Genomic DNA, 27,469 nt, shown 5'->3' with positions numbered 1-27,469 from the left:
ATTGATCGTGAAACCAACATTCTAACAACTTGAAAGTAGCGCGCCTGATATCTCGCGAGATTTCAGCGTGCTCTGTACTTGGTCAGCAGCAGCGGTTCTCCACCATTTCGCTGTGTAAAGTCTCCTCCCCGCGACCGCTACATTCTGCGCCGAAACCCAGTCTCTCTCGGTCCGGATTGTAACTTCTTCCTACAGACCTAGTGGTACCTCATTGGGTACCGGGAGACAGTTTAGACCACCGACATTACGGATTGAGTGCGATTTTACGCGGATGACGACTCCTTCAACGAGAATTTAGTAAAAGAAAATTGGTCGGAAATTTCAGGTAGGTGGGAACTTAAGATGGCGGCATTGAGAGGGAGGGGGGAAGGAGGAAGTAATAGGGGTATTTGGAGGGGGACGCTCAGACTAACGAAAAGACAATCGGATTGTAATGTAGTTGGCAATTCATGTGGACGGATAGTGAATATATTTGTCCGTAACACATGGAACCAAAACTAGGATATAAAACGAGAAGCCCCAATAACTAAAAAGTGGTGATATAAACTTAAATACATGAAATAAATAACAATTTAAACGTCATTTCCTCAGTCGTCGCTTCTAAAGAGCTAGCCCATGCAATAGTGTGGGATCCCCTAAACCCCCCTTATAATCATTGCAAAATTTATGTAGAACTTTGTAACATTTGTGTTTTGTTTAATTTTATATTTGGATTTAAATTTAAACGATTTATTGATTGAAAGGAAATAAAGTAGCACATTAATTTTTTTAGAAACAAATTTGACCCTACGCAGTGACGTCAGAAGTGATTGTCTCCCCCCCCCCAGCAGTGCATGCAGAAGCGGGTTTAAATGCGACTTTCAGATGTTTTTGTCTTCTTGTGAAGTAACTTATCAAATCATGCTGTCTTAATCGGGGTTATTCGAAGCTGGATCATTACATAACTGCGGGTGGAATGGGGCGCCTGCGCATGAAATGAACGCACCCTACTAACTCTTCTACCTTGCTAGTTAGCAGGCTTTTCTTAAGTGCCACCCAAGCAGTGTTTTTGTAAAAGCTAGCGTTAGCTAGCTAACCACATTACCCAAACCGGTAGCGATCCGCTTTAAAGTTAGCCGTTTATTTTTTGCCTGTTTATAAAGAGCACCATCACGAGGTTATGGTGTCCGTTTGTACACTCGGATTGTAACGAAAGTAGATACATTTTTTATTGTATGTCTGCAGCCATCGCACCTATAACTACTGAATAAATGTGTACTCTGTCGAGGTAATGTTATATGTTTATCTACAAGTTGACGCGGTTATGACCAAACACACTCCGTTACATTTACATTTAGAAGAACAGAAAATGAATGACCGGAGGCCCACGCGCTTGGTCACCGGCTTTTAGATCGAGAGCGCGTGCTGCAGAATTCCAAAGATCTTGTGGGCGACTGCACCAAATGCAACTTGGAGGTAGCTAACGGAGCTGGAGCTACACGGAGGGTTTTTATTACTGCTGCAGATACCACAGAGCACACGTAAATACATACACGGTGGTTATAGCAACAATTGGCTAAAGCCAAGTCGAGTGTTGCCGCCGCATCTCGTGATGTGATGTTAGTCATCGTCGTATCTGTTCACTAATATCACATGTAATAAAAATGATGATAGCATTAGCTTCGTTATAGCAAATCTCGCTGTTAGCCTTTCAGATTTGTGTAGTGCTGCAAACACGTTAGCATGCTACATCACTTTAAAAAAAAAAAAAATTAGTGAAGTCGAGAAGTATGAAGTTAATTTTATTTCATTCATAAAGTTTTGATCCTGTTTTATTTGTGCTTCATCAGAACATGCGGAAGGGATCCTAACTTCAGCATCCTGGAAGTAGAAAGCACGGAAGAGCTGTGTCTCACACCACAGACAGGTGAGAAGTAGATCTACACACCATACAACTTTTTTGATTGCTTGCTTATTTGAAGTCTTTGATTGTATTTGTTGTTGTTGAATGTTTTCCATGAAAAACAGACTTTTGAAATCAGAATATTGTAGAAATATGATATGTCTTTGTACCGTTTTGAAATCTGATGTGTTTCTTTTGGTCCCTATATTAATTTTTAGCCTCAATAATTTTCCGCTCGGTCCGGATGCTTTGTTAATAGTATTTATCATCCACAGGTGCAGTCTGTAGAAAGGGCAGCACAGAGGAAGGAAACTCTGGGGAGGAGGCGGTGTGGCAGCGTGCCCCTCCGGCTGTGGATGTGCTGGGTGGCAACCCCCAGGCTGCACAGAATGTGGCTGGGGAGTCACTACGGCATGCCCCGCAGACGGTTGCAGCTGCCCCCCGCTCAGTCCCTCCGTTTACCAAAACTTCCACTGTGCAATTGCCAGAGAGCAACAACTCAGCATTCCTCGGCATGGAGAACGCCCCTCCAAACAATTTGCCTGGGAGTCACCAGATCAGCAGCATCTCTATGGACAGCATCTCAGAAGTCCCTGCTGTGGATAATGATTTATGTCAAGTGTCAAGATCCTTGCCAGCATCCCTCAATGAGGACTGTAGTTCCTCAGCTGAAATACAAAGGTTTCCAACCCTCTTTTGTCCTCCTCTCATCCCAGATGCACAGATTGACAGCACAGTGCAAGAGTTGCATTATGAGGCACAAACTGAGAGAGCAAAAATTCTTTCAAATAGTCAGACAAAAAAGATTCAGCCACTTGGAGAAGGTGCTGGGCATGCGTTTATCACAGGCACAAAAAAGAAACAGTCCTTCACATTGGATTATAAATCAGAGACTGCAACAAATGCGGGACTTTGTGAAAAAGAGTACAAAGGTGTCACGGTATCATCTCCGTCTGTCCCACAATCAACTTTTGCTTTCAAAGTCCAAGACACCACAGAACACGGGGTTAACAGAAATGCACTGGTCCAAATCAAAGGCAGCCATAAACCTCTGCCAGATGTTACTGAGCAGACGACTAGCCACCAGGACCCACAATTGTCTCCTCTCCCTTTACCCACATGTGAAAAGAGCGAGAATAAACAAACGGACATATCAAAAACACACCCTAAAATCAAAGAGCTCTCACAGGATGCCAGAGAAATACAGGAAACAAATTCCATGGAATCAGCTGAGACGTTTGACCATGGAAAAGAGCTTGTTAATGCTTCTCACAAAGAAAGACAACCTCCAACCGAAAAACAGAGTCCAAAGGCTGGAGAATTGCACCCTGCACTATACACCTCTGGAAAAGGATGCCTGTTGTCCAGCAGCATAGCTAGCAGAGAAGAACTTAACACCCAGAGGAGCTGTAATCTGCTTGAAGGAGAGCAGGGGGAGAGGAGCACAACGGAGGAACAAACTGCCATAGCTGCCACCTCCTCCTCTGACTTCCCAGCGGTGTCAGAGTGTGTGACCACAGAGCGTTCCACGACGGCCTCAGCTACTCCACCTCTGTTTGACACAAAACTGGTTGTGTCACTGCATGCGGAGCAGGTTGTAACAGCTGAAGCATGTAAGCCCTCTGACCATGTCCTCACAACAGAGACACCACTGACTGCTGAGTTCGTACACTCAGATAACACTCAAGAAATTGTGGTCGTCAGAGAGGATGCACATATCAGTGGGGACTGGTCGAACGTGCGCCTGAATCAGAGTTGCCTCCTGCAGCGAGCGGATGGCAGCGTCTGTGAAGCTGCCATTGTTAATGAGCTGAGTTCTGAACTCTCTACCGTTGAACCAAAGCTACATGAAGAAAACGTTCAGGCAAATATGGAGTTGCACTCACAACCTGTGGAAGTGTATGAGTTTTGCGGACTGGTGGAGGAGGTTGCTGAGGAAACGGTCTGTGCTAGTAGCGGTGCGCAAATACCTCACTCTCCAGTTTACGAGGTGGATTTATTCAGTGCGTTACTGGAAAACAATGACGAATACAGTGTCAAAGAGGACCTTGACTCACAACTTGCTGCATCCATTCACACCATTAATGAAGGGACCACTGTCATTATTTCCCAGCAGCCGCTGCCTTCATCGCATGATGCGAATCCAACACAGACTTGCTCTAACAGTGTTTCACATAATTTGTCCTTGCAAAACACAAGAGTGGCAGCTGTTGACCAGCATTTGGTTGTAGATGCTAACCAATCTGTTGAAGTGGATCATTCCGGTGAGGTTTGCTTAGTCAAAGTCGCTACTCGTACACCTGACTCATTAGCTGCTGAACAGACAGACAGCAGTCTACAAATCGTGACACCTTGCATGCAGGTCAATGCAGCAGTCCAAAACCAAAAAGATGTGAGTCTGTCTCCTGTAATTCAAACCATTACCCAAAAACAGGAAACAGAAGCAGTCGCTGGTGCTTTATCTCGCATATCACCAGTGGTTGCTGGCGAGACCATGGGGAAGGAATCAGCCGTTGCTGTTCAGAATGTTGCTGTGCCCACAGAAGCCAGAGCAGAGCCTCTCTGCACCACTCATTCATCTGGACTAACAAATCCAAAGCTGCTCCTCCTTAAATCTGAAGAAACTCCTGTCCTGAAACTCCCATCCTCCCTTTTGACACAGGTGTCCAAGCAGCAGAGTGTGGCCAACAGGCTGGCCAATGCCCATAGCTCTTGGTCAAGCACAGTGTCGAAGGAGTGCCTTCCCCAAACGGAATCGGCAGCCAATTCTTTGTGTGCATCTGTGGCATTTACTGACCCGAAGGACCCGAGGCAGCGCCCTGTCAGTAAAACCCCTGTGACCGATGCTCCGTCACAGCAGTCTACTACAAGTGGTAACGTTTCTCTTCACTCAGACCGCACTACATCTGTCACCTCCATGTTTTCAACCAACAAATCTGACAAAGAGGCCTTAACTGTTACTACAACATCACACGAAGAAGATCCCGTGTCTCAAGAAGTCGGCGCCCCTACAGATTCCACTCCTGATACCCTTTACATGCTTAGTGCATCAGTGGAAAGGGAGGGCACAGCTGTGGCATCTCCCAGTCCTAATGACTGCATCAGCCAACCTGAGTCCTATGAGGATGAGTGTGAGGATCTGGAGCAGGATGACCCACTGGGAGAAGCTGAAGCTCAGGAGACCAATTCAGGACAAGTTAGCAGTCCAGAGGAAGTGAGTGATGAGGAACCAGATGCTGACAAAACAGAAAGCGAGATGTCTGTCCCCAGTTCTCGACACAAGGTATTTTCATAAAGAGTTTGCTGAATTAATTTTTCCATGAAAAATATGAAAGTTGCATAGAAGGGCAGAATAAAAAAGCCGATTGGCAATGTTGTAGATTCACAAGCAGAAGACTGATGAGAGTAATGGAGGCTTTTAAATCACAGTCAATGTAAAATTAAAAGACGTAAGACTAATTAGTTTAGCACATTAAAGCGTCGGGCCTCAATAAACTTAAATATTCAACCTTGAATTATAAGATAAGGGAGTTGTATTCAAATCCATAAAAAAAGCATACCTTAAGTGATAAACATTAGATTTCTATCTTTTTTTTTTCAGGTGTTGCTTTATGGTCATAATGATGTAGATGTTAATATGTGTTAAGTAGCTGTCCCTTTATGTAGCTTACGGTTAGAAATTGAAATCTAAAGAATGTCATGAATTCTACATTAAACCATCTTCACAGTGGATTAAGAGAAGGTCGGATTGAGACTTCACGTCCTGTGTTTTTACTCAATGGTTAAAAAAACTTTCTGTGGTGCTGTGCTTCACTCATTACATGAACCTTGTATTTGAAGGGATTTGTGTTTGCTGAAAAAAAAAGAAAAATGTAATACACCATGACATGTCATTATGCTTCTTTTATCCCAATCCACTATGCTGGCATGCTTTCTATGAATATGGCATAATTTACCCATCCTTCTGCATGTAGTATTCAAACTATTCATTCACCCATTCATTCATGTTCTTGATGAGACAGTTGTAATCATCTTGTCTTTGGGTTTTTACCCCTCTTGCGGGTCACGGGGCTGCTGGAGCTATCTCAGCTGGCTGCGGGCGAGAGGCAGGGTACACCCTGGACGCGTTGCCAGCGCATCGCGGGTCCACAGCATTCTAATTATCATTTTTCTTATTATATAGTAACTACTTTTAAGTTTGCCGCATGCTAAGCCATGTGTGTTTTACAGCATGGACAGAGCAGGACAAACAGAAAGGCATTGTTCCTTAAGGTAAGTGGGAGTTGACAGACACACAGATAGGTTGCCTTTCTGCTGGATGCTCACGAGCACTTACTAGTCTTGCTGTCCACCAAATGTTTTCACATAAAAGGTCATTATTTTCGCTGTTTCACCTTAATTCTGAATGAAATGAAAATTTAAGACTAGTTTAGACATCAGAAGCATGTCTGGATTTGCTTTTTAGAAGCTCTTTCACTAACTCACACCTGTGGCTTTTATCTTGATCATCCTCCTTTTTCGTTTTTCAAAATTATTTCCACTTTATCTTTTTTCCTCTGGCCTTTAGGTTCGCCAGTGGATAGCAGAAAGGGTGATTGCAAATTCTTCTCCTGCTTCACCCTCCACCTCCTCTTATCCTGGTCCCTCACCCACCGATTGGTCCACACCACGTCGGGAGAGGTCCTCGCCTCTCCGGGACCCTCACGGGAAGTTTGTTTCTCCTTCCTCTGTCAGCGTCTACAGTTCTTCCTCTTCGCCATCCGACCAGGCTACCCCTCAACGTCCTCGTGGAGAACGACATGCGGACATGGCAGAGTTAGCTAAACATGTGAGTAAGCAATGATAACTTTTGTTATTATTGGGATGCAAGTCAATGTGCTTAAACATAGAAAAACTGGGTATTTCTAAGAATCAGAAAATCAAATAAGACATATTCCACATTCGGTTTGAGAGACCTCAAACATGGCCACTGTGTGACTTGCTGTGTAATGGTGAGATATGCAATGACTTAATAATAACAAGACTTTTTATGGCATTAGTGAATTAAAGCTGAACTATCAATGCCTTCATAATGGGAGAAATTGCAGAAATTTGTTTTTCAGCTACCCCGAAAGTCAGTTTCAGGGTCATTGTTGTGGTGTGCTAATGTGTTAGCAGGTTTCACTGAGTGGGTTGACTTTTATGTCTTGCAGGAAGCAGACATTGAGCATCGAACTCAGGCACTCAAGAGAGAGGGCTTCTGGTCAATGAAGCGTCTCACTCGCCTGACAGAACCGCCACGACCCAAGGTTCACTGGGACTACTTGTGTGAGGAGATGCAGTGGCTTTCTGCTGACTTTGCTCAAGAGAGGCGCTGGAAGAGAGGAGTGGCTAGAAAGGTAGTTAATGAGTGAACCGTTTTCGAACGAAGAAAAGTGTGATTGTTATAACTTTACAGTTTGTTTAACTCTCTTGTGTGAAAGATTAGTTGTGCTATTAACCTAGTGTATTTCACATGATGTATACTGTATATGCTGTAAATTTGCTTTGTTTATGTGTTGTCAGGTGGTGCGAATGGTGATGCGACACCATGAGGAGCTGAGGCAGAAAGAGGAAAAAGCCAAGAGAGATGAGCACGCTAAAATTCGAAGAGTTGCCTCATCTATAGCCAAAGAAGTCAGGGCGTTCTGGAGCAGTGTTGAGAAGGTAAAAATGTTGCAGACAAATATAGCAAGCAAAACATTCACATTACATTGCGTCCTCTCGCATCAACGCTCGTGACTTCACCTCATCGCGAATTTTTGGTCGGCTGTCAGGTGATACCGTACGTGCATTCTATTGGCTGACGACATCCGGAAGTGCGCTTCATTCCGTGAGTCTCGGACCAAAGGAGACACAAAAGTGCTTTTAACAGTCGATGAGAGTGTGGGAAAGGGTAATACAGATAGAAGGTGGTTTAATATCAGTATGGGGAGGGTTCATAAACGTTTAAATTACCATAAATAATAACTTAAATAGTTTGTTACTCTATCGCGGAATTCGTTAATCGCGTGTGGTTCCTGGAACACATTAACTGCGAGGAACGAGGGCGCACTGTAATTCTGAACTGTAGAATTTCCTAAGATTTTTTTGTTTATTATTATGATAGAAATGATTTGTTCTGTTATAACTCCTGCTTATGTTGTCTTAGAAACGCAGTGTACCACATGCATATGTTCTCTTCTCTTTGGGACTAATTAAATACAATTGTTGCTCAGAAAATAACACAATGTTGACAAAGGCCTTCCCAGTATAATTCGGTCTGTGCTAATTGTTTGTGTCTTGTCTTTCGTTCATGAAGGTGGTTCAGTACAAGCAGCAGTCTAGACTGGAGGAAAAGAGGAAGAAGGCATTGGACCTTCAGTTGGATTTCATTGTTGGCCAGACAGAGAAATACTCAAACCTACTCAGCAAGTCTCTTGCGCCCTCCAGGCCGGCTGAAACGGTTCCTCTGACTCCCAAACAATCTCTGCCACTTTCTGTTGATGAAGATGGTGAGGATTCTTTTTTTTTTTTAAAGGAAAACCTGTATCTTCAAAAGCGAATAAAGATCATCGGCTCAGATTGTCAAAGACAGCTTTCAGGGCTGAGTCATTTTTATCGAGCAACGTTGTCATAGCTACACAACAGTAAAACTTCTCATTTATGTGTTTAACACAGAAAAGCTGTCAGAAACAAAAGTTATTTTTCATTGTCTCTTTCAAGGTTATTGTAGCTTTGTGACAGTGGGTTTTTTGACCTTGTTACCTCAAAGACATCTCGTCTTTACTGAGAGGATGTCAGGTCATATTTTCCGGTACACTGCTTGGCAACCGTCAGCCTTGAGGCTAGTCAAACCTGTTAGACTTGTCAGCTGCTTGTGTTACCTGTGTCACTTGAATTCTTCACATGGCGTTTGGGCTGCATGAATCATTGAAATTATATATTTTTTTTAAGTTAATATGCTGATTATTAATGGGGTAATAATTTTTAAGAAATATTGATGGACAATGATATACAAAAGAGAAAAGACACGCCTGTTAAGTTAAAAATTAATTAAATTATGTCGCAGTTGCTCTAGAAATTTGGTCTCTAAAAAGCACAAAAATTTAAATTAAAATTAAAATCTATTGTCAAAATAAATAAAAATCATTGAATGCATTCAAGTGCAACAATTGACTGTTCTACAAAACATAAAAAGTATAATTAAAAATTATTTCAATAAAAAAATATTCCTACAACTTGAAATAAGCTTTACAAGCTTGTTCTGCCTGAAGGACCAGGCATTCAGTTTTGTCACTGTTGTGTGTGAGCTGGGGATGTAGCCCAGCGGTAGAACGCATGCTTCACATGTATGATACCCCAGGTTCGATCCCCGGCGTCTGCAACCCTATGGGACACAAACCAGTGTCAACTGTAGGCCGATCCCAAGCCAAAAGGAAGGTTACCTTTGTGTGAGAGAAGACTTGCCCGATAACAGGAGTGAATAGCATTCTTAAACAAATTGTTTCAGCCCTAGTGGAACTGAGTTTTAATCTCGGCCAGATTACAAACATGGTTGTTCTTGGTTCACTTGTGTGGCTCACAGACCACTTCCACTTGAATTCAATGATTGCCTACTAGATCCCAAGATACCATGTCATTGAAATTCAAACTTTGACATGAACAGGTTTTAATCAAATTTCTTCCTGAAACTATAATGACTAGATAATTTCTACAAAGTAGTTTATCTTTTTTGTGGTGGTACATCATGAATCCAGCCATACTTAGTTTGAGATTCTTTTTCAGTTTTTAGTTTAGCAACAAGTCTTTTTTTTAGTTCTAAACTATTTTCTTTTTGCAGACAGAGACTTTGAGCCTCCCTGTGAGGAGGAGGATGATGAGGAGACAATAGAGGTGGAGGAGCAGCAGGAGGGTAATGATGCTGAGAGCCATCAGAGGGAAATCGAATTGCTTAAGGAAGAGGGCCTGCTGCCCCTGGACCAATTACTCAGCACGCTCAAAAGGCCACAGGTAGCTCCATAATACTGATGGGATTTGGATTTTAATTTAGCCACCGATTCAGTAGTAAACTGAACCCATTTTCAAATTATACTGTCACAAAGTCTTACTTAAACTATTACATGCAGGGTTTCTTTTCCTTTCCATTAGAAAGGTAATGCATGACTGCATGCTTTGGAGAAAGTATAAATCGAGTTAATGAATATGAAGATTTCAACCATGAGAGAACTTAGATTTTAAAATGGATTTTTGGTTATTTTTGTTAAATGGTTTTAATCCTGGCGCTGGTTTTAGTGCCTGCCTAAAATAGCATTCTCGATGAACAAAAACTGTTACAGGATGTAGCATCAGAATGTTTCATCACAACATACATTGAAACATTCATAATGACACATTATAACCTCAACTTTTTTTTCACTTCCAAATAATTTTAAGTATTTGGCATGAATGATCATGTATATCAAATGTCCCCATCAGTGTAGATGAGAAAAGATTGTTTTTGGATCATGTTCATGTAAATCCAGAGTGCTTTTCATATGAACTACAGAGGTTTACATTGCACTTAACCACTGAATCATTGGATTAACTAGGATCCAGGCTCTGATGAAGAATGCTCGGATGAAACGTCTTCATCTGTGGAGGAGGAAGGGGAAGATGGAGAATTTAACGCCAACGATGAGGATGGTAAGATCGCTCAACATCAGCTGTGAAATCTAAACATGCTTTTGGGAAATACTTGAACAACTCTTGATCTGAAGTGACATTTTTCTTTGTGATCTGGCATGAAACAGTCCTGGAATGTATTTCCATGGATGTTTACAGTGGGTGTATTATTTATGGTCTCCCTTTTCCCTTTTCCAGCTGAGGATGAAGAGGACACCATAGATGCACAGGAGAAGGTTGAAGGAAATGTGGATCATACTGAAGAACTGAATGATTTAGCCAGAGAGGGTAGGTGCTTTGTTCATTCATTCAGAAAACTAGCCTCTCGTTTTGTTTTTGTTTTTCCTCTGGTGTGTTTCTGCTTTGAAGATGTTTAAAGAGGTTTTCTTTTCACTGAAAAACTTTGGTCATCGCTGATTTTTAGTGACGAGGAAGCGGTTCACTGAATATTAACTTTCAAATTAAAAAGTGTGAGACTTGATGAAACCATTATCTTCGCATGTGAGTAAAGACAATTGAGAACACATCCCCTGCCTCCCGTCTTTATACTGACACTGTTGTCATTTGCTGTAATTGGACGTGTTCCTATTGGATTGAATGTGATGAAGCCCCAAAACAAGCTGAAATGGTAACCACACCCTCATACTGTGCTGAAGTTCGTCTCATTGTATCGGATAAAATATTTATGTAGCATGTATATATAGACGGTTTCTCTATGGCTCCACACACTGTACTCGTGCCTTTTACTCGCATGTAAATCTTGATTTTGTTCATTTTAAGTGGTACCCTTTTTAAAATCACAAGCAGTAAAGAGCAAACTGAAGCTTATCTCCTCTCCTTGTAGGTGATATGAGTTTTGAGGAGCTGTTTGAGAAGTACAAAGGAGCGTACGCTCCAGACTTCGAGGCTCCTTCTGCATCTGCCTCCAAAGAAAGCTCCGATTCGGAGATGTCTGGGGATGAGGAAGAAGAGACCGAGGAAGATGAGAGTGATGCAGAAAGCAATTCTTCCTCCTCAGGTATTTACCAGCTCGCAGGGAATCAAAATAACAAAAGTTTTCTTTTTACCTGCTTGTTCTCTGACAAGATAAATATTTCTTTCTCTGATTTTCTAAAAGTTTGTTTGCAACTTTTAGTACCTCTTTAAATGTATTATTAACTATTTTTCCTCTTTAAAATGTGCATCTTTCAGAGTCACCAGGAGACAGTGTAGATGATGATGATAGTGACAAGGACGTGGACGAGAGTGAGGAAGAAGATGGGGATGATTGCGGAGATGAGGGGATGGAAGTCTTGCTAAAGGAGGGAGACAACAGCCCATCGTCTTCAAGCTCACGGCCAAAGAAAGAGATCAGCCATATTGCTGCTACTGCAGAGAGTCTGCAGCCTAAAGGCTACACTTTGGCAACCACAAAGGTCTGGTTTTAAATCTAAAATACTTCACAATGATGTTTTTAAATTTTTGAACTTTAGACCTTCTCAGTGATTAATTGGGCTTAAGAAACCTTTTGTGTGTTATAGTGTTCTTTGTATTTATGAGCTGTTCCTTATCTTTTTTTCTCCAATGAAAGGTTAAAACTCCTATCCCATTCCTGCTTCACGGCACATTAAGAGAATACCAGCACATTGGTCTGGACTGGCTTGTTACCATGTATGAGAAAAAGCTCAATGGTATTCTTGCTGATGAGATGGGTCTGGGCAAAACCATCCAGACTATTGCTCTGCTAGCTCACCTAGCCTGTGAAAAAGGTAACAACACGCAGCAGTTAAATGCTACAGATGATTTTAGTTAAAAATAAATATCTTTTTGTCCATATTATCCCATTTTTCATCAGCAGTTACAGATGATTTGTAACTTCACCTGTTGTCTTTAGGTAACTGGGGACCTCACCTAATCATCGTCCCAACCAGTGTGATGTTGAACTGGGAGATGGAGATAAAACGCTGGTGTCCTGGATTTAAAATTCTCACCTATTTTGGCAGCCAAAAGGAAAGAAAGCTAAAGCGACAGGTAATTAATTCTTTGTTTTTAAATTCAATTGTATTTAGGCCTGGTGTTTTCATACATTTTGTTTTCATTCAGCTTTCAAATGCTTTTTTAAATTATATTTCTGTTGAGCATTTGTGGTTTGAGTAATATATTCCTTAAGTGGTCACAAATTTGAAGCGTATTAATTGTTGGTTGTTTTGTTTTTTTGTTTTCTCCCGTAGGGCTGGACTAAGCCTAATGCTTTCCATGTGTGCATCACTTCATACAAGTTGGTACTACAGGATCACCAGGCGTTCCGACGCAAGTCTTGGCGCTACCTAATTCTGGATGAGGCACAGAACATCAAGAATTTCAAGTCCCAACGCTGGCAAAGCCTGTTGAATTTCAACAGGTCAGTAGAACTGTGTCTTTGTACTTTCAGAAATGGACACATACAAAGACCAAATTCAGTTGGACAAAAAAATTGAAGCAATGAATAATTGCTGAGAAACTTAAGAAAACTTTTTTTCAGTTTAAGTTTAATGAAAACTATTTTAATGGCACTTAGGCAGTTTAGTTTCCCATGACGTCTCCGTTCTCAGTACTGATAGTCAATACTCAGTAATGAAGCTGCAAGTTGTTGCCCCCTTTATGCACACAATGCCCTCTTGTGGGTGATAGTTTCTGATTTGTTGGGAGTAAGACATATCTTTTTTCAGAATCTTGTTGGCTGGCTTTTTATGTGAACTATTGCGCGCTTTTACAACAATGTCCTCTGCCATTAACAGCCACCGGCGCCTTCTGCTGACGGGGACCCCGCTCCAGAACAGCCTGATGGAGCTGTGGTCTCTGATGCACTTCCTCATGCCCCACGTATTCCAGTCCCACCGCGAGTTCAAAGAGTGGTTCTCAAACCCGCTGACAGGAATGATCGAGGGCAGTCAGGAGTACAATGAAGGCTTGGTCAAGAGACTCCACAAGGTGCTTAGGCCATTTCTGCTCAGGAGGATCAAAGTTGATGTCGAGAAGCAGATGCCCAAGAAGTACGAGCACGTGGTTCGCTGTCGCCTTTCCAAGAGACAGCGATTTCTTTACGATGACTTCATGGCACAGGCATCGTAAGTTACTACACAATGGTCTAAAGGATTGCATTTTGGAGTGATGTTTGTGGTTTTAAGTCTCCCCTAAATGATCAATACAACAAATACAACTGGGCAGCAACGCAAAAATCTTCAACGAAAACAGAACACTTTAGAAAGGATTACATTTTTTTAAACTAATTTGCTTAACTAACTGGAGACTGAATATCTTTTCAAAGCAAATCTAAAACCATTAAATATAAAATAGCGTTTTTGTTTGGGAGACAGTTTTCTCTTGTGTGAAACTGTTACATTTTTCACCCTTCATTTTTTTCATTGATTGTTTTTGTGTTGGTCATATTACTTATTCTCTATCTCTCCATCACTTTTCCATTTCTGTTTGAAAGGACCCGTGAAACTCTGGCCAGTGGTCACTTCATGTCTGTGATTAACATCCTAATGCAGCTCCGCAAAGTGTGCAACCACCCCAACCTCTTCGACCCTCGACCCATTCAGTCGCCATTCATCACGCAGCCCATAGTTTTCCGTACAGCCTCCCTGGTGCAGGACACCCTGGAGATCTCTCCCTTGAAGGTTAGCATAAAAATATTGACGCTTTAATATGGCTGAAAAAAGAGGAAGCTAAAGAGGATGTTAAACAAAAGTAAATACTGTATGGATCTGTGTCCTCAGCGCTGCGATCTTTCGATGTTTGACCTTATTGGTTTGGAGAGTCGCATGTCCCGGTACCAGGCAGATGTGTTTTTACCACGCTACAAGGTCACCCGCCAGTTGATCCAGGAAATTTCAGAATCCCCCGAACCACCTCCACGACCCAAACCAGTCCGCATGAAAGTCAACAGGTACACAGTAGAGCTATTCATATTTAAGAGTATAACCTCTTCAAATTGTGCAAGCATACTTGTTTAATGATGTCTCTATTTTGAACAATGACAGTACTGTCATTTGTACTTGCTGTGTTACCCGTCCTGTGAACACACCTTGAGTTAAATGATTTGCTAAAAACCACCAGATATTCCATATAGGAAATGGAATTTCTGGATCATTTGACCTTTTGTCCAGTTAAAATAATATAAATTCCTAGAATATTTATTCTTAGGAAATGTGCGATGAAAAGAACACGTAAGGATTGTGTGAGCATTGGAATGTTTCAGAAAGAACATAAGTACTTAAAAATTAAAAAAAATACTTATGACGCAAGATGAGATCATGGTGTACCCTCTTCTCTGCCTCCAGTCAGTCAGAACTGCACAAAATGACAATAGTTTTGTTGGCCATTTAAAAAAAATGTTGTTTGTCATGAACTGTAGGTTGGCTTGATTTCCTCTACTTTGTGTGCTACCAGCCAATCTTTTAATCGGTCTCTCGTGAAACATTTTATGTTAGGAAGGTTGACAAATGTCACTCTTGTGAGCAGTGACCAAAATGTGGCTGTAACTGATGAAAAAAGATAGAAGAAAATGGCAGAGAAGGTGTTTTATATAGGGTTTTTTGTCATCACAATTTTTAGGGCAGTTTAAATTGCTCCAAATTTCCATTGTTATTACTGTATTACTGTTTATGGTTTAGATTTTTCTAGCAAAAATAATTGTTCCCAGCAAAGCATCTTGGTTTTGAAAAAATATATATACCTCAGAATTTGTGTATAGTGTGTCAAACACCAGCTCTGTTCATAAATATGATACTTGTGTATTGGATGCTAAAAATAAAGAGCTGCATTAGCAATTTAAAAAAGCTAATGTAGGAGGCAGAACTTGATGTCCCTGCATGGTTAGTGGTTCATGAGTCCAGATTGTGAATACGTCTTAAATTAAATATTGTTTCTTTTGGTCTGTCTCTGGTTAGGATGTTCCAACCACCGCCCAAAGGTGATAATCGGCCCGTCCTACTGATGAACAAACCAACCTGCTCTGTACCTCCAGCGGCTCAGACCCCCAAACCTGCAGTTCCTGATGTCACCTCAGCTCCGGCAGTTTCAACTGCAGGTCATCAAGGCAAGTGATGGGCAGGAAAACTACTTGTGATTTCGCTCGATATTAGCAATACTTACAAATTGAAGTTAATGTTATCTTCTTCTGTGTTTTTTTTTCAGTGGAAAATACTTCCCCTCCTCGCCCATCGATGAATCTTACCACTCAAGCCGCGGTGAGAGCAAGTCCTCCAAAGCCAGTGTTGACAGTACGGCCTCCCACTGCTTCCTGCACAGCTAGTATCTCAGCTCATTCAAGTCCAAACCCTGGCAACATCATGCCCCAGAGAGTCCTGCTCAGTCCAGATATGCAAGCTAGGCTGCCTTGTAAGTCTACACACTTTCAAATACACAGTCCTCATTCCTAACCCTGTGCTATACTTAATTTAAAGACTATACTGTCTTAAGTAATCAACCAGCTCTGTAGTAACCTGACTGTAACATTGTTTGTAAGACACATGTTCTTTCTGTTTTTTTCCTAAGCTGGTGAGGTGGTGAGCATAGCCCAGCTTGCCTCCTTGGCTGGTCGACCGGTGTCCTCATGTCAGGGCAGTAAACCAGTCACCTTCCAGCTTCAGGGAAACAAGCTGACTCTGTCTGGAGCCCAAATCCACCAAGTCCCAGCAGCCTCTCCACGTCCAGTTCAAGGTTAGTGTCAGACTCTATATAGTTCTGTGGCATGGTTTAAGGAGCAGTTTGTCACAAATTATTCAAGGACTAATGAGATTCAACAGTTGTATAATTGTATATCACAAATGTGATTTTCTTTATAAGTCTAAATTTTTGAATACCTTTTTAATTCCAACAAGTTTGTTTTGCTGTCTACAATATGCATGATTGATCTGTGATGTTGCCAAAAATAAAACCACCTAGAAGCAGCCAGTTTTTGTAATAACCCTCCACGGACCAGCACTTGTGCTGTTAAAGTGGATAATGTGATGTCCAAGAATATTCACATAACAGATTTCCAAGTACAGATTATTTTCAAAGAGTACTGTCAGGTTTTGAAGGGTTTCAGAACACCAACATTGTTATTATTATTATTACTAATAATAAAAAATTAAATATAATCACCAAATTGAAGAGAAAATGAAGTTTTAGTCACAAAATTAGACTTACTCAAATGACTGCTTTTGTCATAGTTGCATAACCCTATATTTTATTTAAATAAAAGAATAATTAAATTGGTTGCAAATAATGAGATTTGATGTGTGCCAGTGTGGTTGCTGGAGACTCTGGGGGGTGGGGGTATCCTTAAACTGTACTAACTTGCTCTCGTGTTGCAGGTAATGTGATGCACTTGGTGTCCAGCGGGTCACAGCACCACCTCATCAGCCAGCCAGCCCACGTGTCTGTGCAGAGCTCAACCAGCCCCCATCCTGCAAACCCCCCTACTGCCCTCCCTGCCAATCGCCTTCCTCACAGTGCCTCTTCACAAGGTTTTTATTTCTTCCTGCTCCTATTTGCTCTCTAATATTCTAACTCCTAACAGACTGTTCAAGTGTGTGTGTGTGGGGGGGTTATATTGGAGAGATACTGTTTTTATGCTGTCATCAAATTTCATCAGACATCTAAATCAGCCAAATAATCTTTATGCATTGACCCTTACTTAAAAAACTTCCGTTTTACACCTTGAAGACCTTGAAGTTTTCTGTTGATTTCATTTGCCACCCACTGTCTGTTAAAAAATTCTCGTCTCATACGGCTCTTATGCTTTATTTTTCTCAGCCACTCCTCCTGTGGTGAGCAGCCCTGGTGTTGTGAAGATCGTCGTGCGTCAGACAGCAGGCAAGGAAGGAGGGCCTGTGCCCACACTGGCCGTAGCCCCTTCCCCCCGTGCGACTCCTCAGGCTCCCCCTTCCCCATATCCTCACACCAACACTACGCCCATCAGAAACACTGCTCCATTGCAAATTTCCCAGCGCACCCCTGGTCCTGCTACTGCCCACTACACCATTGCCCCTCCTGGAAATCCTAGCTCTGCCCCAAACCTTCGCCCTGTCCTTAAAGTAGTGCAGCCTCCCCCATTAAGCACAGAGCAACCAGGTGAGAGAGTGTGGGATTATTCCATTTTGAATTGTAATTAGTCTGACCATGTACATGTAGGGAAAGAAAAGTTGTAACGATGATCTGTTGTTTTCATAATGTTTAGAGGGCATATAGTTACTGTTGCTGATGCGAATGCATGTGAGAAATGTCTTTCCTGTTCTCTGAATTCTCTTCCATCATCCCCTCAGCTCCAGTTCAAGTGGCCTCCTCGTCCTCTGCTCCAAAGTCTTCAGCAGGGTCTCATGACAGTAACAGCAGTGTCACACCAGTAACCACAAAACCTAGAACTAGTTCGGTGGCAAAACTTTACCCCCCGCCCAGGAAAGTGCCTCGGCCTCCTCCTCGCTCTCCTTTCTACATGGTAAGCGATATGTATTAAATGATACTGACATCATCTTCAACAGAGCTCTTCAAAAATATATTTGGATTATTATGTCCATGCTCACACCATAACAGTTTTATTAGCTTAATATTAATAGTACCTTCCCTAAATATGACTTAAATCCTTTTATAAGTACATCTGTTGTAATTTAACTACCCAATGATGGGTATTAAAAACAGTATACTGAGAGGATAGAAGACCAAAACGACAGCATTGACCAAGACATTCAAAATCCCAGTGCGTTTTCAAAAGTAAATGATACCCCACCCTAGTTTATGTCTTGTTTTACTACCTTGTGTTGCAGATCTGTACTTTGTTAATGTTAACTCTCTTTTATTTAACAGTCATGGCTGGCAGATAGCCTCAAACAGCAGCGTGATGGCCAGCTGGACTTCATCACAAGAGTCAACGAGCGCCACTGTGGGGAAAAACCCATGTATGGGCAGGAGGTTTTGGACTTTCTGACTTTTCTCCCTGGTCCCCGTCCCAAACCAGCCACCTTGAGCTCTCATGGGGAATGGGACCGTTCGGGCCAAAGCAGTTGTCTTTTTGCTCAGTGGCAAAACAAATACGACTACTGGTTTCAGAGTCGTGCAGTAAGAGAGGCCATCTACAGCATTGAGGACAGGCTGGAGCTCCTCAGTGATGTTATTGACAGGTAGACGACTGATCAATGGATTGATTTTCTTGATATGGAATTTGTCTAAGGATCTAAGCTTCAAGATTTGCCTTAACTGTTATTGTGGTTCTTGTAGGTTTACATTTGTGATTCCCCCAGTGGAGGCTCCTCCAATCTCAATGCACTGTTGCCATCCTCCACCCTCTCTGAGCCACAAGCAGGCAGCCTTCTGCTCCGTATTGTCCACACAAGTTGCTCCACTTACTCGCGGTCTCCATCATATCCAGTGCTACATGAGAACTCAGTTCCCGGACCTGAGGCTGATACAGTATGATTGTGGTAAGGTGTCAAGATCTTTGATACAGGATCACAGGGATTCACTGTTCAGTTTTTGCTTGTTTTAACCTGAAATCATGTCCTTATTATTACATGACCGAGTCAGTTTTCCCCTGAAGTAAAAAGTCTTCCTGCTCTAAATCTCTGCGTTCTCCTTGCTGATGTTGCAAGCAGCCAAATGAAGTTGATTTAGAAATCATTGGTTTTACCTTACCTAGTCACATAACATCAAAAACATCCCATGTTATATAAAAGAATTCTCCCTCAGTGTCCAATGGTTATATATTTTTATAACTGACTGTTATTAATATGTGCCCCCATTGTGCAGGTAAGCTGCAGACTCTCCACACCCTGCTAAGAAAGCTGAAGACAGGAGGCCACAGAGTGTTGATCTTCACTCAGATGACACGGATGTTAGATGTACTCGAGCAGTTCCTCAACTACCATGGACACATCTACCTCCGTCTGGATGGCAGCACCCGAGTGGAGCAGAGACAGGTTAGTGCTAACAAATCTTTAAAACATATATAACATTCTTTTATATTTCCTGATATCTTTTACTTCATAATTAGAGAAAAGCTGAAAGAGGATTAAAGTTATTTGTGTATGGACCAGTTGATCAGCTTTCTCTAATGCTTCTGCATTTTTTCTTTTTTTTCTTTTTGCTTAGGCCCTCATGGAACGTTTCAACGCAGACCGGCGCATATTCTGCTTCATTTTGTCAACTCGTAGTGGAGGTGTAGGGGTGAATCTGACTGGAGCTGACACAGTGGTCTTCTACGACAGCGACTGGAACCCCACAATGGATGCTCAGGCACAGGACCGATGCCATAGAATTGGTCAAACCAGAGATGTCCACATCTACAGGTGACCGTGTCAGAAAACTAAAAATAAACTAGCAATAAATTTGCTGCTCAAAGCAGACTTCCAACCATATAGATAATCTACCTGAATTTACATATGTACTGTTCCTTTGTTAAACAGAAAGTCATGGAAAAATATCTCTTGAGTTCCTGTCTTGTATTATCTGTTTAATCAAGCGTTAATGTATCCTTTATTTTTAACTTGATGTTTTAATGAATCGCTACAGGCTGATCAGTGAACGCACAGTGGAGGAGAACATTTTAAAGAAAGCCAATCAGAAGAGGATGCTGGGAGATATGGCTATCGAAGGAGGAAACTTTACCACAGCTTTCTTCAAACAGGTGAAATTGATTATTTTTCATATTTTGAAAATCAATTTTGGTGTTTCCCATGAGTTGTGTAATTTCACAGGAGTTATCTATTTAATCACCATTTACTCTTGACTGTTTCTCCTGTCCATTGTTCATCATATCATATTTCTTATTAGTGTTTATTGTCCAGTTCTCCTAACTGAATCATCCTCACTTTTTTTCCTCAGCAAACTATTCGAGAGCTGTTTGATATGAACGATGGGGAGAAGAGAGAGGTGGCAGTGGAACTGTCAGTACCCCAAGCTGAGGAGGAGGAAGCTGTCAACAAACAGAGCACCACCATTCTGGAACAGGTTTGTTACATCACATGGGATAGTAATATATCTATTTTTTTAAACGATGCAATATCATAATGACAACTTCATCATGAAATGATTCTTGTAGGCGCTGTGTCGGGCTGAGGATGAGGAGGACATCGTAGCGGCTTCTCAGGCAAAAGCTGAGCAGGTGGCAGAATTAGCCGAGTTCAACGAGAACATACCACTGGAGGAAGGAGGGGAACAAGAAGAAGTGGAGGAGCTGTCTAAAGCTGAGCAGGAAATAGCTGCTCTGGTAGAGCAGGTGAATAATAATGCAGAACTGTAATTAAAGAAGTAATTTGAAATCAAGAAGTGTCTTTCTTATTTTACATCTATTATGTTAAATATACTCCTGTAATATCCCGTTTGCTTTGTCTATCCCCAGCTTACTCCCATTGAACGCTATGCCATGAACTTCCTGGAAGCATCATTAGAGGACGTATGCAAAGAGGAGCTGAAGCAAGCAGAGGTAACACCTCACTTTTGTTATGTTTAGGCTGTTACCAAGTTTGTGCACTAGTTTTGCATTTTTGATGAATAATAGACATGAATTTATCAGATTTTCTGTTGGTCCATTGATATATTATCACTGTTTTCTTTGTTTAGGAGCAAGTGGAGGCTGCCAGGAAGGGCCTGGATCAGGCCAAGGAGGAGGGCCTAAAGCTTCACGCTTCTTCTGATGATGACGAAGATGACTTCTTGTCACCGCCAGCTTCTGTGGAACCTGCTCAGCCAGTCCCAGCCCGCCGTGGTCGTAAACCCAAGGACAAGACAGCCACCTCGACAAGGGCTAGTGGTCGACTGCGTGGGGCGTCACCGGAAACTGAGCCTGATCCCAGAGAAGTGCCTGAAAGACCCCGCTGTGGTCTGAGAGGACGAGGAGCTAAAGATGCCGGTAATGTGTCTGCCAACCCGTCCTGCATAGACCAACACAAAATATCCTCATCAAACAGGGTTCAAGATTCCTCCAGATCTTCAAAAGCCTCATCTCCTGCCAAAGATCACCACGCCACCAAAAGCAGGACATTATCAAATCGCTCCCATGCCACCTCAGTGCCTTCCCCTCCTGCAGCCCCTCTCCCTGGAGGGAAACAGCAGTGTGTTGGTGAGACTGACAGCAAGAGCTCCACAGCAGGCAGAGAGGAGAAAGAAAAAAAAGAGGAGAATGAGAGGACGGTGACTGAGTCATCAGTAGAATCCAGCTGCCCTGTGGATCATCAAGCAAAAGATGACAGCAAAGAACATGGCGTCATGTCTCCCCCCTCCACCGGCTTCAGATCACCCCGCAAACGTCAGTCAGCAGATGGCGAAGTCTTGCGGGGCCTGGTTGAAGACTCCCCATCAGCCAAAGTCTTGCGGAAGCTTCCAGGGAGGCTGGTCACAGTGGTGGAGGAGAAGGAACCAAGAAGGAGGCGACGAAGAGGAAGCGGTACTGGAGGCGGAGTGTCTTCAGAGGAAACGACTGTGGAGGATAACACGACAGGATTTGTTGAAGAAACAAAACAAGTCAACACGTCCCCGAGTCCCGATGGCAAAACTAAAGAGACAATTACCCACTCCCCTGAGGACCAAGACTCAACTCCTAGTCCGTCTGTGCCCCCACAGCCTGTCAGAAGTTATCCTCCATATTCTCCACCTCATCTTTCTCCTGACATGCCTGTGCTGAGAAACCTTCCTGTACGGCGCCGGTTGGAAACTGAATCTCGCATGGCTGCACAGCTGGGAGAACAGCTACAGCATGTGGGTCGTGGAAGGGGTGGGAACCAGTCTAGAAAAATGGACATACCTCCAGGCAAAGATGCTACGCCAACTCCTACAGAGTCTAGTGTGAATTCTGTTGTGACACCTGTGAAAAGAAAGAGGGGCCGGCCCCCTAAGACTCCTCCAAGATTACCTGATCTTAGCAAGACGGTGACCACACTGCCAACGTCCCCAGTTGAGGCAGTAAACCCCACGCTGTCTCCAAAACGCAAGAGGGGTCGTCCACGAAAAGACTCATACATTCCAGAAAGTGCTCGTGATGGACAGAAGTCCAAAACTGACACCACTACTGGTGTATCTGATATATCAAAAACTCATGCTAACACAGAGCTAACCCTTCCATCTCCTCAAAAGTTGGAGACCCCCGTTGATGCTAATGTCACCAGAGGTCAAGGAGGGGATACTAAGATTGATTTACCATCCTCTGTTCAAAATGCTGCACAAGCGTCCTCTGCAACAAAAGATCAGCCTTCCACACCAGTTTCAGCTTCAGTGGATTCACCATCATCTACACAGGTCACAGAACCCCTTTGTACCGGTACAACACCATCAGCCCCAGCCCAGTCAGTCAGTTCATTTCCAGATGTAGTCCAAAGGCTTGACACATCACAAAGCCAGGTTTCTTCTGCATCCTCTTTCACACTTACGTCTGACACGCCTGCCACCACTACTACAAGTCCGCTGCCTCCTGCCAGCACCGTTACAGCAACTCTTCCAGGTGTAGAAACAAAACCTGGGGTGTCAATCACTTCGAAAGCCCCTGTAGAGTCAAATCCTTCAGCTTTAAAAGAAGAGACTCTATCGCAAACACTTTCCAAACCAGCTACTAACACTCCATCTGCTGTGTCTTCATCTTCTGTGGCTGTGGAAGAAGTTCCAACGTCAGTCCCCGCTACATCGATCACACCAACTACTGCTGTTTTAACAGAAACCTCAAGCTTTACACCAGCAGTCACAACAACTGTTAAATCAGTCTCAACTAAAACTACTGCAGTAAAGGAGTCACCTCAGTCCTCATCGCCTTCATTTTCGACAAATAGTCCATCTGTTCCAATCTTTGCCCCAACCACTGTAACGTCCCCCGCAGCTGCCATGCAAAAGGTTTCAACTGCAGATACAAGCCCATCGTCAGCTTCACCTAAACCAACCTCCAAATCCTCTCCCACAATAGCAGAAACTGTGACATCAAAATCAACATGTCCAAACACGTTTTCCACTGAACGCGAAACCGTGTCTGACACTTCTTCAACACCACCACTAACAGACATCTCACCTTCTCCTGCAAACACAGATCCGGGTGCTGAAGTCCAATCAAGGGATGTGACAACAACCAAAGACCGTGTCAAACCAGCCGCAGCCTCACAGAAAACGGAAGGTCACGAGACTACACAGTCAAAGGCAACAACTGTTTCAGTGGCTCCAATATCCACTCCACCCGCAACTACAGCATCCTCCGCTGTGACTACCACAGCCAAGATTTCAGTACCTACATCAACCGCGACAGAGGAAGTACAATTAACATCTACAGAAGTAACCTCTTCCAATGATGACATGACTTCAACTCCACCATCCACAAGTCCAGAAGAGACCGTCAAGATCCCACTCCCCGTAATAACTTCCACAGGTACTACTCCAGCTCCATTATCGTCAACCAGCACGACCGAATCATCCCCAGTAAAATCTGTTGCCGTTACTACCACAAACAATCCTACAACATCTAATACCGGCCCCGTTTCACCAGCAGCAACCACAGCTGCCTCAACTAAAACAGTTTGCACCACACAAACCTCGGCAGCTGTCTCCATGCAAACACAAACCTCTGTGTCCAGTGACGTTTCCCCAGATATGTTCACACCAGCCAAGCCAGAGTCCTTGTCAGCTGATCCATCTAGCCTTCCGTCTGGGAACCAGTGTTCAGAGCAAACGGAAAAAGCATCAAAATGTGACCTGGGTCAGGTGAGTGAAATGGAGGTAGATGCTACAGAGACCGATGAAAGGGGTGGCAAAAAGAATGATAATAGAAAAGAAGACATCTCTAAGCATCAGCCTAAAAGGAGAAAGGTGATGAGTTCCACTGAGACCAAAGAGTTTGAGTTCGGCAGTGAAGATCCAGATGGTGAAACACATTCAACAACTGCTGTACAGAAAGAAGAACCTGAGCAGCAGACGGTGGAGCAAATCACTGAAGATGAAAATACTGCAATCCAGAAGAGGCCTCTTAGTCGTCAGAGTAGTCAAGAGTCGACTCGCTCTTCTTCACCATCTTCTGGCTGCTCTACGTCAACCCTCACTCGTCATGCTCACCACAAGAGAACTTATGAAAATAGACATCCTACCAAGAAGAGGCGAACAGACATCACCTCAGACACAGGGAAGGAAGTGAAAACTGAAGCGGGAAGAGAAAAGTCAGAGGAAGGCAACGGGAAGGAAATCACGACGGGTTCCTTGCAGAGAAGACGTTCTCGGTCTTCTTCCTCATCTGATTCTGACCACGGCGTAAACAGAAAGGAAAACCGACTGACCCGTTCGTCCAAGCACAGGCAACAAGTTCAGGAGAGGGAAAAAGGAAACAGCCTGCAAGCAAGGAAACGTGCACACAGCTCTGACGGAAATGCATCAAGAAATGCTAACACATCGACAGGTGGAGAGTCTGGCAGTGATACATCTTCTGTTAGGCTCACTAGAAAATCTGCAGGATCTCAGTCTTCACAAGGCAGTATATCTCAAACAAATACAAAGCCCTCATTACTGCCTGAGCCCAAAGTTTTGGGGAAGAGATGCTCAGCACTCAATGCGGCTGCCAAACTCCTAGCGATGAAAGGAAGGGTGGATACCCCTGGCCACACCACTCGGAAAGAACCGGGGGCTAAGATTGCAGCCACTTCCCCTACCTCCTCTTCTGACAAGAACCAAAAGCCGAACAGCAAATGTGTTCAAGCCTCCCCTCAGAGTAACTCTGTTAATATTACTCGCAACAGCAACAAACTCCTAACACCCAATCAGACAAACCGCTCAGCATCCCGCTCCACCAGACAATGCCCTGGTTCTCTGGTTCCACCCCTTGGAAGGGTGCACAGGAGGTCTAAAGGAGACAAAATGGAGAGGGGAAATAAGTCGTCAGGGGGTAAGGAAGCTGAGGCAGAGTCGCAGGTTCTGTCCCGGGGCCACAGCGCCTGCAGCAGCATGAGCAGCGATGGCGAGGGCGACTGTGGCGGTCGCAGCAGCAGAAGCCGCAGCAGCAGCAACAGCAGCCAACGTACCCTCAGCATCAGCTCTCAAAACACAGAGCATAGAGAGTCCCGAGCCACTTCGTCTGGCAGCGAGCGCAGCTCAGAGCGGGCGAAGCGTGTAGACAAAAGTGAGAAGCAGGGCCAGCAAAGGGAGCGTAGACAGGAAAGGAGGAGGTCCAAAAAGCTCTCTCAGGAGATGACCAGTAGTTCTGGAACTGAGGGGACACCGGACAGGGTGTTGCGTAGTGTTGCAGCGCTTGCAGCAGTGCAGGCTCGGTCACCAGCTGCAAGCACTCGTTCCTCTTTGGGTCAACATCGTCACAACAAGACATGATTACAGTGCCAAAAGGGAAAAAAATGGAAGCAAGAGTCTTGGTGCAGAGGATGATGCAAGGGCATGTCATCATGACCTCCTGCTTTGTTTGGTCTCTCATGAATGCAAGGGAACTGGGTGCTGCACAAGCCGGGGACCTCCCCTGACTCTTGGGACCTCTCCCTTTCCAACTGGAGCTGGTTCCTCTCACCAACTCAGCATATGTCAGCTGGGGGTAAGGCTCAGGGATGCTAGACCTAGAGAAAAAAAAAAGCTGATGCTATCATTGTGCATCAGAGTGCGATGGTGCAGTGGTTGAAATCACCACTGGGACATGAGGGGGGACAAAGGTGCAAAAGTTAACAAAGGAAAGTTGTTAGTTAACACGTACTGTAATCATAAAAGACTGGAACACTCAGATCTTATGTGATACAGCGCCCTCTTATTAGGGTTATAAATAAAAGTCATTTGTGTGACATTTAAATCTTTTGAGTGACCAGTTGTATTGTAAGTTGGAGGTTTTAGAAAGATTGGTTTTGAAAATTTTGTCAACTGTCCTGACTATTGTTTCCTTGTAGTCAGTTGATAAGTTATGCATATTTTATTATTTCTTCCAGAGTATTGGGAAGAGAACTGATCTGTCAATGTGATCTTTGCTGCACTATGCTGGAGCTTTCCTTTGCTTGGGCCCACTATTTTTCATGTCAACTTCTGTTCATTGGATTAATTTTTAAATCCAGCCTTGTATTTCTCATTTGCACATCTGATAATGTGGCCCTCAGCTATGTAAGTACATTGTGGTGTAGTAATAACATTCAATCAAGTAATTGGTCCTTAGTACCTCGATGTATCTTTATAGTTCAAAAATATATCAATTGAAATTGCAAAGTGTCTTGAAAACTTCCTCGCTCTGCACCACAAACCCAGATGCAGGAGAAACACAGATGTTTTCCCCAATCGTCCCAATGGCAATTTTTGCTACGGTCCACGTTGTTGTTTATTTATGTAGAAAGGGCAAGTAAATGTGTATGAAATTTAGAGTGCCTCTTTGGCCAAATGGATTTGAACCTCAGATTGCCTTGTGACACATCTAAAGCAGGGGTGTTGAGCTTCTCATGAAAAAATATATATATAATAACAGAAAAGGTCACACAACCACCCACCTCTCCCAAACATCCTCCAGAAATGTCAAGAAAATCACCGTGTGTCTGTGCAACCCAGTTGTGTTTTCACATGCATCTTTGTCACCGTCACTTCATTGCTCTTAGTTACTGTAAAGAAATACTTGGAGAAAATATGTGAATAAAATACTGGTACAGTTCCAGATGACTGTAATATGTTGATTTACTTTTGGACTTGTCTAAGCTACTTTGAGCAAAGGTGATTTTTTGGGGGGTGGGGGGTAGTTTATGGTGATGGTCTTATTTTTGTCTATCTTCATTTGTTGCATTCCTTTGATCCCTTGTAATTCCACATTGTTTTACTTGAAAATTAAGGCAATTACAGTTGAATAAAAAGACCAAAAATTAGTTGCCATTTTTCGTGTTGAACATTTTGTTTAATTGTGGATGGAATACAGGTTCATGCCCTACTTTCATTACGTACTGTAAAAAGCTTTGAGGGAGGATTTTACAGGGTGTGGAAGTGCAATAAAGCTTATTCTAA

General features: G+C 43.1%; 1 protein-coding gene across 2 annotated transcripts; it reads left to right on the top strand.

Annotated features, from left to right (window-relative positions):
• The first annotated feature begins 124 nt into the window (after window positions 1-124).
• On the top strand, window positions 125-27,333 carry srcap (Snf2-related CREBBP activator protein). Of its 2 annotated transcripts, none has more exons than XM_068306256.1 (33): window positions 125-325; window positions 1,830-1,906; window positions 2,158-5,165; window positions 6,450-6,710; window positions 7,075-7,260; window positions 7,427-7,567; window positions 8,202-8,394; window positions 9,723-9,892; window positions 10,471-10,564; window positions 10,742-10,831; window positions 11,388-11,561; window positions 11,735-11,958; window positions 12,114-12,291; window positions 12,417-12,553; window positions 12,754-12,923; window positions 13,300-13,629; window positions 13,998-14,184; window positions 14,284-14,453; window positions 15,457-15,605; window positions 15,704-15,907; window positions 16,064-16,228; window positions 16,867-17,019; window positions 17,309-17,626; window positions 17,818-17,990; window positions 18,356-18,669; window positions 18,767-18,974; window positions 19,300-19,464; window positions 19,637-19,833; window positions 20,057-20,171; window positions 20,369-20,494; window positions 20,586-20,762; window positions 20,886-20,969; window positions 21,107-27,333. In XM_068306256.1, the coding sequence occupies exons 3-33, from the start codon at window positions 2,397-2,399 to the stop codon at window positions 25,823-25,825; spliced, it is 12,741 nt and encodes a 4,246-aa protein (XP_068162357.1). In that variant the 5' UTR covers window positions 125-325; window positions 1,830-1,906; window positions 2,158-2,396; the 3' UTR covers window positions 25,826-27,333. The 2 variants fall into 2 exon arrangements, with proteins under 2 accessions (XP_068162357.1, XP_068162359.1); XM_068306258.1 differs by lacking the exon at window positions 125-325 and adding an exon at window positions 1,412-1,455.
• Window positions 27,334-27,469: the final 136 nt, after the last annotated feature.

This window comes from Antennarius striatus, chromosome 21 (genome assembly GCF_040054535.1).
Source record: "Antennarius striatus isolate MH-2024 chromosome 21, ASM4005453v1, whole genome shotgun sequence".
Taxonomy (NCBI): Eukaryota; Metazoa; Chordata; class Actinopteri; order Lophiiformes; family Antennariidae; genus Antennarius; species Antennarius striatus.
The sequence above is the reverse complement of the archived record's forward strand: the minus strand, read 5'-3'. Positions and strand labels throughout refer to the sequence as shown.